This window comes from Salmo salar, chromosome 03, assembly GCF_965601325.2.
Source record: "Salmo salar chromosome 03, fSalSal1, whole genome shotgun sequence".
Taxonomy (NCBI): Eukaryota; Metazoa; Chordata; class Actinopteri; order Salmoniformes; family Salmonidae; genus Salmo; species Salmo salar.
The window spans coordinates 89,903,808-89,917,680 of NC_138293.1; the positions used below are offsets into that span (position 1 = coordinate 89,903,808).

At 42.0% G+C, this 13,873-nt stretch overlaps 1 protein-coding gene across 1 annotated transcript; it reads right to left on the reverse strand.

The window, feature by feature from the left end:
- Window positions 1-2,058: 2,058 nt before the first annotated feature.
- Window positions 2,059-11,050, reverse strand: lg3bp (Galectin-3-binding protein). The gene is made up of 6 exons (NM_001141791.1): window positions 10,931-11,050; window positions 9,817-9,920; window positions 8,616-8,825; window positions 5,835-5,966; window positions 5,103-5,391; window positions 2,059-3,375 (listed from the first exon to the last, which is right to left on the reverse strand). The coding sequence occupies exons 2-6, from the start codon at window positions 9,896-9,898 to the stop codon at window positions 2,295-2,297; spliced, it is 1,794 nt and encodes a 597-aa protein (NP_001135263.1). The 5' UTR covers window positions 9,899-9,920; window positions 10,931-11,050; the 3' UTR covers window positions 2,059-2,294.
- Between the last annotated feature and the right edge of the window lie 2,823 nt (window positions 11,051-13,873).

Below are 13,873 nucleotides of genomic sequence, written 5' to 3' on the forward strand. Positions count from 1 at the left end.
CCAAATCGGCGTAAAAAAATACCGATTTCCGATTGATATGAAAACTTGAAATCGGCCCTAATTAATCGGCCATTCCGATTAATCGGTCGACCTCTAGTGATAATGGTAGCAGGCCCTGGTCCTATATGTTCCATTCCTTATATAGCCATTCTGTCTTAGCTCTTCAAACTGGACAGCCTAAACACTGCTAATAATGGAAATATAATCATAGTCATGAGTTTTGCTCCCACAGGGCCTACATGATGCAACCCTGCCTAAAGCAAGCTCAGTCCTGTTAGTTCTATTGTCTAATCACAGTTGTCTGTGTAACGGAAACCCCCCTTTTAAAATATAATTAATATGAACAAGTACAAGGTTTTACTATAACTATTGCTGAACACACCTTTTCTATGCATTTATTGTCCATACTGTCTATATTTCTGACTCTGATATTGCTTGTTCTGATAATTATGAATTGTTTTACTTTTTGGATTATTTGTGTATTGTTTTTTAATTTCTAGATATTACCGCACTTTTGGAGCTAGAAAACACAAGCATTTCGCTGCAGATCGATGTACACGACCAAATAAACTTTGATTTGAAGGTTGCTGCAGTTTGACAGGGTTTTCATCCTCCCTATAGGGCCAGGAGTTTTTCAGGAGTTGAACTATGTGACCTGATTAGAAAAACTCTGTTCTCCTCATAGCCCATATAAAACATTTTTTAAATGGATTAATCACTGTCGTACCCTATCCAGAGATGTACTTTCCGGTCTGAAAGGCCCTTTCCAATCGGCCAAGTCAGCAGTACTTTTTGGTTGCTCAAAGATTATGGTCACTTGCCCGAAAATGTGAGTAAAGTCTCAGAGAGGTCAGAGAGTAGTTTGGCCAAAGAGGAACTCATACCGTTTAACCCAATTCAGCTTCCATAAGGAGTATTTACAACTGAATATGATTTAAGGAATGACTCCATCTAGTGGAGGAATAATAGACATGGTACTATACAGAGAAGCAGAGTAGACCTAGATAGACATGATTCATGTGGGCTTTTAGAGGAGGGTAAGTACTATACAGAGAAGCACAGTAGACCTAGATAGACATGGTTCATGTGGGCTTTTAGAGGAGGGTAAGTACTATACAGAGAAGCAGAGTAGACCTAGATAGACATGGTTCATGTGGGCTTTTAGAGGAGGGTAAGTACTATACAGAGAAGCACAGTAGACCTAGATAGACATGGTCCATGTTGGCTTTTAGAGGAGGGTAAGTACTATACAGAGAAGCACAGTAGACCTAGATAGACATGGTTCATGTGGGCTTTTAGAGGAGGGTAAGTACTATACAGAGAAGCACAGTAGACCTAGATAGACATGGTTCATGTGGGCTTTTAGAGGAGGGTAAGTACTATACAGAGAAGCAGAGTAGACCTAGATAGACATGGTTCATGTGGGCTTTTAGAGGAGGGTAAGTACTATACAGAGAAGCACAGTAGACCTAGATAAACATTGTCCATGTTGGCTTTTAGAGGAGGGTAAGTACTATACAGAGAAGCACAGTAGACCTAGATAGACATGGTTCACGTTGGCTTTTAGAGGAGGGTAAGTGCTATACAGAGAAGCAGTCGACCTAGATAGACATCAGATCTTTGAATCTGTCATATTATGGTGTCTGTGAGAGCATGGGCAGCGCCATTGAGGCCATCTCCATTTTGAAGTAGTCCATTTTCTTCTTCTACTATTTCTATGAGTTGGCAAACAAACTGAAAGGGTGCATACTGCCACATGCAGTGTGTGGTTTGAACAGGTATAAAGGCAAGGTTGGTGATTTACTACCGCCTGCAGTTATGGAAATTTCTGCTCAGAACTATAATTCATTGGCTGATCCCTCCTGATGACCCAATTGGAATTATGTAATCCTTCCTTAACCCATATGAAGTCCCACCCACCCAGTAGACAACTTCAAAATGGTGACAGTCTACAATGGCACTGGCCATGGCAAAACAGGCTTTTGGGCACAAGAGTCCTCTAGCTATTTCTATGGGAAGCACCAGCTGTCATTTGGGGGAAAAAACAATCCACATCCCTGCATATTCAAATGCCTTTATTCAAGTGCAAGCATAGATGTTATAGTTTTTTCTTAATACTTATGTAAGAACAGTGCTACATGTTGATATGCTTTCAGCAAATCAACAAAACTACATTACCATAATTTAAAACTCTTGACTAAAAGAAATTAGCAATTGATTGGCAACAGGGACATAATTATTAGATTTGTGGATGTGTGTTAGGAGCATTGTTGCATCTGTTCCAGGCAGTGCTATCAGATGTATTCTGGTCTCACCACGAAGCGAAAGTCATACTGGCCTTCAGGACAGGGGTAGGACAGGGCCAGACTGCTGTTAGTAGGGATCTGGGCCATGTCGTTCTTGAAGTCCTGGACGTGAAAGACATACCTGCCCTCACATGTTAGGAGCAGTCGGTTGCTGAAGCGAACACTGTTGGTCTGGTTTTGTCTGAGGCTGCTTTGGAGAGAGAGACTGGCAGTGGGGAAGGAAATACACCTGGAACATTCTCGTTGGTTCTTAAAGACTCTTGCTGACCAACTGACGGGGTTGGTTTCCTTGGTCTGGTAAATCAAACTATTGTGGTTTGGTGTTGTGAATGACTTGCCGTATTCTGGCATGGGGTAATAAGGTTGGTAGTTATTGTAGCGCCTGTTGTAATCATATCGTATATCTTGGCGTGGTGGCTCTTTGTTGGTTGAGTTGATGGTGATGCTCCATGGCTCAGCAGTGTAGATCCTGGGATGGTAATCATGCTCTTCTTCACTCTCGCTGCTTTTGTGCTTCCTCAGAGTGTCGAACGACAAGGCGTTGAACTGGAAGCCTCTGAGCATGCTGACACGATAGAGCTTCTCGTGGCTCCTGTAGAGCTCTGAGGTGAACTGCAGGTCGTAGAGCTTCTCGACAGGGATCATCGGGAAGCGGATGTGGCCTAACAGGGCCACCTGGCTCTTGGTGCCGGTCGAGTCACCCTTCTCTATGATCCAACTCTCCAGCGCTTGCAGGAGGAACCCCTCGTCCGGTACCACTAGGTCAGACCGCGCCAAGAGGGCCATCAGGAAGTCTGTGGAGAGATCGCTCCAGGCCGGGGAGTTGATCAGAGCCTCGCAGTTCCAGGCCAGGTACTGGAGGCAGTTCTCCTGAAGCAGCAGGTCCCCGGTCTGGACGGAGTACTGGTACAGGGAGACCTGGGTGTAGAAGGAGGGGTCCTCAGGGAGGAGTACGGTGAAGAGCCTGCCGGTGTCCTGCATCAGCCGTTTCACCCCGAACATTGAGGCCAGCTTGTGGAGGCACTGGGCAGAGGAGACGGTCACGTCAATCTTGCGGGTGTAAAGGTACCTAGAGAACCAGAGCAAGGACATTTAAATAAATGTACTTGTATTTAAAAAAATTTAGGAGTTACCATAGCTAAAAAGGAACTTCAGCCAGTGGTGTTAGACCTAGAGAAAAACTGTGCTTTAACCTCCCTGGGCGAGGTCCCACCCTAGTCAACAGCCAGTGGAATCGCATGGCGCGAAATACAAATACCTCAAAAATGCTATAACTTCAATTTCTCAAACATATGACTATTTTAAACCATTTTAAAGACAAGACTCTCGTTAATCTAACCACATTGTCCGATTTCAAAAAGGCTTTACAGCGAAAGCAAAACATTAGATTATGTCAGGAGAGTACCCTGCCAAAAATAATCACAGCCATTTTCAAAGCATGCATATGTCACAAAAACCAAAACCACAGCTAAATGCAGCACTAACCTTTGATGATCTTCATCAGATGACACTCCTAGGACATTATGTTATACAATACATGCATGTTTTGTTCAATCAAGTTCATATTTATATAAAAAAAACAGCATTTTACATTAGCATGTGATGTTCAGAACTAGCATACCCAGCGAAAACTTCCGGTGAATTTACTAAATTACTCATGATAAACGTTCACAAAATACATAACAATTATTTTAAGAATTATAGATACAGAACTCCTTTATGCAATCACGGTGTCAGATTTTAAAATAGCTTTTCGGCGAAAGCACATTTTGCAATATTCTGAGTGCATAGCTCGGCCATCACGGCTAGCTAATTTGACACCCACCAAGTTTGGGACTCACTAAACTCTGATTTACTATTAGAAAAATTGGATTACCTTTGCTGTTCTTCGTCAGAATGCACTCCCAGGACTTCTACTTCAACAACAAATGTTGTTTTGGTTCCAAATAATCCATAGTTATATTCAAATACCTCCATTTTGTTCATGCGTTCAGGTCAGTATCCGAAGGGTGACGCGCGAGCGCATTTCGTGACAAACAATTTCAAAATATTCCATTCCCGTACTTCGAAGCATGTCAAACGCTGTTTAAAATCAATTTTTATGCTATTTTTCTCGTAAAATAGCGATAATATTCCAACCGGGCGACGTTGTATTCATTCAAAAGCTGAAAGAAAAAAATAGAGAATTCACATGAACGCGCATCTCCAGTGTCACTGTTCTCAGCATGACCACTCACAAAATCTCCTGCTGTTTTTCGCCCAGAGACTAGAGAGACGTCATAACACTTTCTGGCGCCGTCTGAGAGCCAATGGAAGCCTAGAAAATGTCACGTTACAGCAGAGATGCTGTATTTTCGATAGAGATGCCACAGAAGGAGAACAAATTGTCAGACAGGGCACTTCCTGTATGGAATCTTCTCAGGTTTTGGCCTGCCATATGAGTTCTGTTATACTCACAGACACCATTCAAACAGTTTTAGAAACTTTAGAGTGTTTTCTATCCAAATCTACTAATTATATGCATATTCTCGTTTCTGGGCAAGAGTAGTAACCAGTTTAAATCAGGTACGTTTTTTTATCCGGCCGTGCAAATACTGCCCCCTAGCCCCAACAGGTTTTAAGTAAGGCACAATCACCCTGGAGCTACACAATTGATGCAAGGAGACGTTGATTCATCTCGACAGACTACTTTTGAGGCCTAAAATCATCTGACACATTTGGATTCTTGTGTATGTATTTAACCAATAAACATACAGTGTATCTAAATAGCACCTGTTAAGGGTCATATACTAGTACCTGATGAAGCTGGTGACACAGGGGCTGCAGGCTTGGCTAATCTCTAGGGAGAGGTTACTGGACCCGTTGGTGATGTTGAAGTTTGAGTAGAGAGAGAGGATCAGTTTGTGGGTGCAGATGTTCCTCTCCTCCACTTCAAACTTCCCCTCCCCATCTCTGTTCCCTGTGGGGCTCTTGATTGCGATGAGGAAGTCACAGTCATCTCCACGGTCAAACAGCTCACCCAGGTCATCTGACAGGCCCAGACTGTGGTCCAGGAAATGTGCTGTGTCACTGGTCAAATCTGTGCCTGTACAGTATGAGGAATACACGTGATTAGGACTGTACATGATTAGTAGGAATATGTAGGGCTGATAGTGTGTATTTTAGTTTCAGTGAAGTTTAAGAACATGTATTCATTCATTAATTAATTCCTTTATTTACCAGGAAAAGAACCTTGTGCAGTTGTTATGGGTTAAAATGTCTGTTTCTTCCATAACCCTTGGTCAGACAGGGGCTGTAGACACAGAGTGAATCTGAAAAGTATTTTCCTCAATTCCCTGCATCCTCTCAACTCACCTCCTAAAACCATCAGAGGGAATCAGGGAGAGCATTGGATCTTATCCACCAATGCTCTGCTCACTTCTCTCTGATGTTTGCGAAGGAGGCGTGGAGACTTTTCAGAAGGAGACGAGAGGAGCCAAGGAATCAGGGGACATACTATTGAGATTCCCCCACAGTGTAGTAGCATACCTCTCTCACAAACGACCCCTGCGTCCTCCTTGTGGGAACAGTCGGTCAACGCCCAGCCCTTGAAAGGACAGCTGGACAGGGACTTCTCGGTTCCTTTGCAGTCCATATCATCCAACCAGATTGAACCCGATCCTTGGATACAAAACAGAGGATAAACAAGGAGCAAGCAAAATCATGTGCAGAAATAAGCAAAATATTATATTGTGGTGTATAGTTAAGTTAGTTGACTCTTTCTGCTGGTGCTGCCTGCCATTCCCACAAATCACTACCTATTTGAACTTGCTCCCTCCAAGAATCCCAAATTCCTTGTTGTCATATTGCTAACACTTATTCAATTCTCTCATACTTTCACAAAAGTCGCTAGGGGCTAGGGGGTTGCTGAGGTTTGATTTGGGATTCAGAGTTATTGACAATGCGATTAATACTTATTTTTTCCACTGCTTCCTGGTGACAAAGTCATGCAATGAGTCATATTCATCAGGCAAACTGTAGCAAAAGGTTTCAAATTGTTGTGCTGACAGAACATGAAGGATTGTGGGCCCACCTTCTCTGTGGCCGACGTGTGTAAAACATGTAAACGTGTTAACCCTTGCAAGGCTGCCGGTCCAGATTGCATCCCTAGCCATGTCCTCAGAGCATGTGCAGACCAGCTGGCTGGTGCATTTACGGGCATATTCAATCTCTCCCTATCCCAGTCTGCTGTCCCCACATGCTTCAAGATGGCCACCATTGTTCCTGTACCCAAGAAGGGAAAGGTAACTGAACTGAATGACTATCGCCCTGTAGCACTCACCTCTGTCATCATGAAGTGCTTTGAGACTAGTCAAGGATCCTATCACCTCTACCTTACCTGCCACCCTAAACCCACTTTAAATTTGCTTTCTGCCCCAATAGATCCACAGACGATGCAATCACCATCACTCTGCACACTGCCCTATCCCATCTGGGCAAGAGGAATACCTATGTAAGAATGCTGTTTATTGATTATAGCTCAGCATTCAACACCATAGTACCCTCCAAGCTCATCATTAAGCTTGAGGCCCTGGGTCTGAACCCCAACTTGTGCATCTGGGTCCTGGACTTCTTGACGGGCCGCCCCAATGTGGTGAAGGTAGGAAACATCACCTCCACTCCGCTGATCCTCATCACTGGGGCCCCACAGGGGTTCATGCTCAGCCCCCCCGCCTGTACTCCCTGTTCACCCATGACTGCATGGCCAAGCATGCCTCCAACTCAATCATCAAGCTTGCAGATGACACAACAGTAGAAGGCTTGATTACCAACGATGACGAGACAGCCAGAGATGATTGAACAGAGATGATTGTTGACTTCAAGAAACAGCAGAGGGTGCTGCCTATACCCATAGACTAGAAATCATTGTCCACTTTAAGGAATGGAACACTAGTCACTTTAATAATGTTTACATATCTGGCATTACTCATCCCATATGTATATACTGTATTCTATACTATTCTACGGTATCTTAGCCACTTAATGGTTACATATCTGGCATTACTCATCTATATGTATATACTGTATTCTATACTATTCTACGGTATCTTAGCCACTTAATGGTTACATATCTGGCATTACTCATCTATATGTATATACTGTATTCTATACTATTCTACGGTATCTTAGTCACTTAATGGTTACATATCTGCCATTACTCATCTATATGTATATACTGTATTCTATACTATTCTACGGTATCTTAGCCACTTAATGGTTACATATCTGGCATTACTCATCTATATGTATATACTGTATTCTATACTATTCTACGGTATCTTAGCCACTTAATGGTTACATATCTGGCATTACTCATCTATATGTATATACTGTATTCTATAGTATTCTACGTTCTCAATCACCTAATGTTTATATATCTTGCATTACTCATCTCATATGTATATACTGTTTTCTATACTATTCTACGGTATCTTAGTCTGTTCTGCTCTGACATCGCTCATCCATATATGTATATAGTCTTAATTCATTCCTACTTAGATTTGTGTGTATTGGGTATATGCTGTGTAATTACTTGTTTAGATATTACTGCACTGTTGGAGCTAGAAGCACATGCATTTCTCCACACCCGCAATAACATCTGCTAATAGTGTGCATGTGACCAATAAAATGTGATTTGATTTGAAAATGAGCATTCCTTATTGCACAAGATCTGATGGTGCCTACCCGTTTGACTCTGTGTTGCACTGTTTTATTCTTCCATGTTGTGCCTAGTGAATACGACCCAGGTATTCCCTCCCTGTTTCAGTCCATTTGGTGCCTAGTGAATACGACCCAGGTATTCCCTCCCTGTTTCAGTCCATTTGGTGCCTTGTGAATATGACCCAGGTATTCCCTCCCTGTTTCAGTCCATTTGGTGCCTAGTGAATACGACCCAGGTATTCCCTCCCTGTTTCAGTCCATTTGGTGCCTAGTGAATATGACCCAGGTATTCCCTCCCTGTTTCAGTCCATTTGGTGCCTAGTGAATACGACCCAGGTATTCCCTCCCTGTTTCAGTCCATTTGGTGCCTAGTGAATACGACCCAGGTATTCCCTCCCTGTTTCAGTCCATTTGGTGCCTAGTGAATACGACCCAGGTATTCCCTCCCTGTTTCAGTCCATTTGGTGCCTAGTGAATACGACCCAGGTATTCCCTCCCTGTTTCAGTCCATTTGGTGCCTTGTGAATATGACCCAGGTATTCCCTCCCTGTTTCAGTCCATTTTCTTCCATTTGGTGCCTAATGAACATGACCCTTGTAAGATACTAACCCTCTCCATAAGTCCCTCCAGTGACAGCAGATACAACGCCAGGGAACTTCAGCTGACGACACACCACCTGAGCCTCGGCCAGGTCCCAGCCATCGTCACAGACGGTCCCCCATTTCCCCTCGTGGTACACCTCCACTCGACCCTCTGAGTCATGCTTACCCCCCACCAGCCTCACCGCGCCTTCCTGTGTGGGCTCTGTCGAGGACTTACCTGTGAGCACAGAGAGGGTGAGGATTTTAAGTTAGTCAGTTTAAAAATTGGACTGATGAGCTTCAACTGACAACGGATATATGCAACTATGCTGTTTCCTTACATTTCTATTAGGCTGCAGTACAAAGGATGAACCAACTTGTTTGTGTTTTGCAAATAGGAACTTGAGGAGAACTCTACAAGATTGGCCTATTGTTGGGGTAGGTTCCTTGTCCCTTGTCAATCTTTGGCTTATTGGTGAAATAAGCTGTCAGACAATATCTTCTTTAAGTAAATGAAACCTTTATTTAATGCAATTGCAGACAGAAGTTGACAACGAAAACACAGCACGCATGTTTCACAGTAAGTTCTGCACCCCACCTAAGGGCACAGCTGATTATATACATGTGATCACTCCCTAGTGGTCTGATCACCAACGTCAATGTATGTGTGTATCAATAAGCTGAGGTTACCTTATAAGGTAACCTAGTACAGTAGTTTCTCTGAATTTATTAGAATTGTCCACTGTCACACAAGATCAACATGTCAAAACCAGACAGTGGTTACTTCTCTTTATCTAGTTTCAGTCTGGCTCAGAACCAGCCTGCATGTACACTCTCGCCAGGGCTTAACCACAGACTAATATAGATGCTTGTGCAACGTGTAGTGGCAGAGTTCTTAGACACATAGCAACAGTATCTTATTATAAGGCCTGCAGCAAAACATTTGAATCTTAAGGTCCCCTTAATCAATAATGGGGAGGGTCTTTGGGACCCACCCCCTACACTATTCCTGATTCATTGGAAAGTCTGCTATAAAAACATCAGATCATTGTCATTCTCAAACTAACATGACTTAATTGTGATGAAGTGATAGGGGAATATCAGATTTCATTGTCCAACTGAACTTACCCTGGTCCCAGATCTGTTTGTGCTGTATGGCCATGGCCTTTGGCATGACAATGACAGTAGGAGTTAACAACACAGTACAAACCAGGCTAAATGGAACTCACTGAATAGATTCCATGTTGCAGAGTCTAGTCCAGGGACATGGAGAAGCAACAGCAGCCACAGAGTGATTCCACGATTCTGCATTTTCACCAGCCAGCTTGGAAAACTGACAAACAGATAAGCAATAGAAAAAGAGGAAAATTTGGCATCCTGAGTGGCTCAGCGGTCTAAGGCACTGCAGTGCAGTGTTCGATCCCGGGCTGTATCCCAACCCGCTGTGATTGGGAGTCTCATAGGGCGGCGCACAATTGGCCCAGCGGCGTCCGGGTTAGGTTTTGGCCGGTGTATGGCGTCTTTGTAAATAAGAATTTGTTCTTAACTGACTTGCCTAGTTAAATAAAGGTTAAATAAAATAATTCTGCATGGAACAGTGGGCCAAACTTCCTCCACAGCAACGTGAGAGACTGATCAACAACTACAGGAAGCGTTTGGTTGGAGTCATTGCAGGTAAAGGTAAATTGCAAACGTTGTTTTGACACTGACTGACAAGCATTGCGATTCGACAAGTAGAAACGTCAGGTTTGTCACTACCGGGTCGGTACAGTGGGTATTTTGTTCTAGCAAGAGAAGGAACCGCCTCCCACTGTTATCCGCAGTGAGATTCTCAGTGTTTCTGGTGAAATATGCCCACCTCACAACGTCCATGAGCAAAACCATTGGCCTAAAGCTTCAATGTCTAACGTTAACATTATATTATACCATCTTCCTCAACAATAACAACCACCATTTTTAGTTTTAGCTGATGCAATACATGAATTATAATTACATTTAAAAAATGGTACTAAAGTAGCATAATTGTATTCTACACAAAAATACAAGTAGTGCTGTATCTGCTAAAAATCTAATGCTTCATGTCAAATACCTGCATTCAATAAGACAACAGTCATACAGTCTACAATGCACTGTGCTATTCCACTCCATACATTGTATTGATAAGAAATCATATCACATTTTGTTGATTTTTAACGTCCATTTTCTATACATAAAGTAAATGTATGTGTACAAGAGACAATCAAGTATATATATTACAATCAAACAGTATTGTTTATGCATCACCGAGGACAATAGTTAATTAGGCCTTTCCAGAGATGACATTCTGATTCTCAAATGTCTTACCTCTTGTGTCTTGCTGTGTGCGTCGTGGTTCTTTTACAACCCTTATGAAATTATACAGCTTATATAGAAACAGGGCTGGAAGTAGTTGCTAATGTAATGAAAACTGCACTTCTGCAAATGGATTCTCTACGTTTCGTTTCTTGTGAAATCAAAGGGGATCTGGGTAGCATGAATCTTGCCCTGGAGGCAGCTAGGCAGAGTGGGCACTAGCTGGCACAGCCACAGTCTTAAAATCAGATTTGAAACCTAACCCTAACCTTAAACCTAACCTTAACCTCACTGTTAAACCTAATGCCTAACCTTAAAGCACTTTTTTAAATTCATTTTCACGATATAGCCAAACTCTTTGGACTTTGCAGCTGGGACATCTAGCGGAAATCGCTCAGTTCTGCCTTGAGGGCAAGATTCATGGCAATAAACGTTAACCTGATCACAAAGGGGCTGGTTGAAACAGGTTGTGGGAGTGAGCAAGTCATAACGTGACAAAATAAGTGAGTATAGTGTAGAAAATCATTTTACCACCATTTTTACCATCTAAACCGCTGGTGTACAAAACTGAAAGTAAAAGCCACAAAAACTAAAGCATAGAAATAACGCACATAGAACAGATCTACCTCCTCTTAAACTTCCGTTCATTGAGAATGACATATCTGTAAAACACTTCTATGTGAATTTTGTCAGGTCGCCCAAAAAGTTACATATTGCAGATCTACTGCCTCTTGAACTTGCATTCAATGAGAATGACAGATCTATAACACATTTCTATGCACATTTTATTGGTTCACCCCAAAAATTACATATTGCAGCTTTAAAGCAAGTTTTATGCAGTTCTACACATTTTGCCATGTGGTAGAGAGAAAATGTTGCAATTTTATAACACATTTCCAGCAATTGTACAGATTGTGCCATGTTAAAATGATATCTGAGAGTGACTAACAAAATCAATGGGGGCCCCCTGGAAGTCAGGGCCTCTGGGCGTGTGCCCTGCGTGCCTGGTCAGTATTCGGCCATGATTACTACACGTTTAGATACTTGGGTAAACTAACTTACCAATCTAAAAATTGTTGGCTGACATGGCTAATTGAGTGACTGTCAGTGACTAAGAAAAACTGCTGATGCACAACCAAATGTTCAACCTGGACCTTGTAAGTTGAGACCCCGGCTTTTTTGGGGGGTCTCAGCAACTGCTTATGTCACTTATGCCTGGAGTTGGAACTGCAATTTCCCAACCCCAATAGATAAAAGACTGACTGTACCAAGATACAGTGCCTTCAGAAAGTATTCACACCCCTTGACCTTTTCCACATTTTGTTGTGTTACAGATACAATTTAGATTTGTTTTGTCTCTGATCTACACACAATACCAATTATGTTTTTAGAAATGTTTACCAAATTAATAAAAAATGAAAAATGTAAACCCCTTTGTTATGGCAAGCCTAAATAACAATAATTAGTTGCATGGGCTAACTCTGCATGCAATAATGTTGTTAAAAATGATTTTTGAATGACTACTCCAGCTCTATACCCTACACATACAATTACCTGTAAGGTCCCACAGTCGAGCAGTGAATTTCAAGCAGAGATTCAACGACAAAGACCAGGGAGATTTGCCAATGCCTCGCAAAGAAGGGCACCTATTGGTAGATGGATTTTTAAAAAGCAGATATTGAATATCCCTTTGAGCATGGTGAAGTTATTAATTACACTTTGTATGGTGTATCAATACACCAAGTCACTACAAAGATACAGGCATCCTCAGTTGCCGGAGAGGAAGGAAATCGCTCAGGGATTTCACCATGAGGCCAATGGTGACTTTAAAACAGTTACAGAGTTTAAAATAAATCTTCTTAAGGCTAGGGTCCTTTTTTCTCAATTTCCGCCTGACTGACGTGCCCAAAGTAAACTGCCTGTTGCTCAGGCCCTGAAGCCAGGACATGCATATAATTGGTACCATTGGAAAGAAAACCCTTTGAAGTTTGTAGAAATGTTAAAATAAGGTCGGAGACTATAATACAATCGATATGGTAGGTAAAATTCCAAAGAAAAACCAACCAGTTGTTTTTTTGAGAGCCCATGCTTTTACAATGGAAAGTATAGGGGCATAATGAATTCTAGCTCCCAGGATGCAATTCACATGGCTTCCACAGGGTGTCAGCAGTCTATGTTCAAGGTGTCAGGCTTGTAACTTCCAAAATGAATAAGAAATATGAGTTTTACGAGGACACACTCTTGGAAATTCGAGTTTGGGCGCGCGATGAAGACGCACCTGCTAATATTGGTTTCCTATTGAACATACTTTCCATAAGAAATATTATAGTTTGATTACATTTTAGGGTATCTGAGGAGTCAATAGAAACATATTTTGACTTGTTTTAACAAAGTTTAGAGGTAGATTTTTGGATGCCTTTCTCTGCATGTTGAACGAGTGGATTACTCAAATCGATGGCGCCAACTAAACTGACTTTTTGGGATATAAAGAAGGATTTTATCTAACAAAACGACACTACATGTTATAGCTGGGACCCTTTGGATGACAAATCAGAGGAAGATTTTCAAAAAGTGAATATTTAATCGCTATTTGTGAATTTATGAAACCTGTGCCGGTTGAAAAATATTTTGATGTGGGGCGCCATCCTCAAAAAATCGCATGGTATGCTTTCGCTGTAAAGGCTACTGTAAATCGGACAATGCAGTTAGATTAACAAGAATTTAAGCTTTCAACCGATATATGTACCTAAATGTTTAATATCCATCATTTTTATGATTATTTATTTGAATTGCGCGCCCTCCCGTTTCACCGGAAGTTGTCCCGCTAGCGGGGCGCCTAGCCCTAAGTTAATGGCTGTAATAGGAGATAGTACAAAACTGAGTATGGATCAACAACATTGTAGTTACCAACACAACACTGAGTACCACTTCATATTTTCAAGCATGGTGGTGACT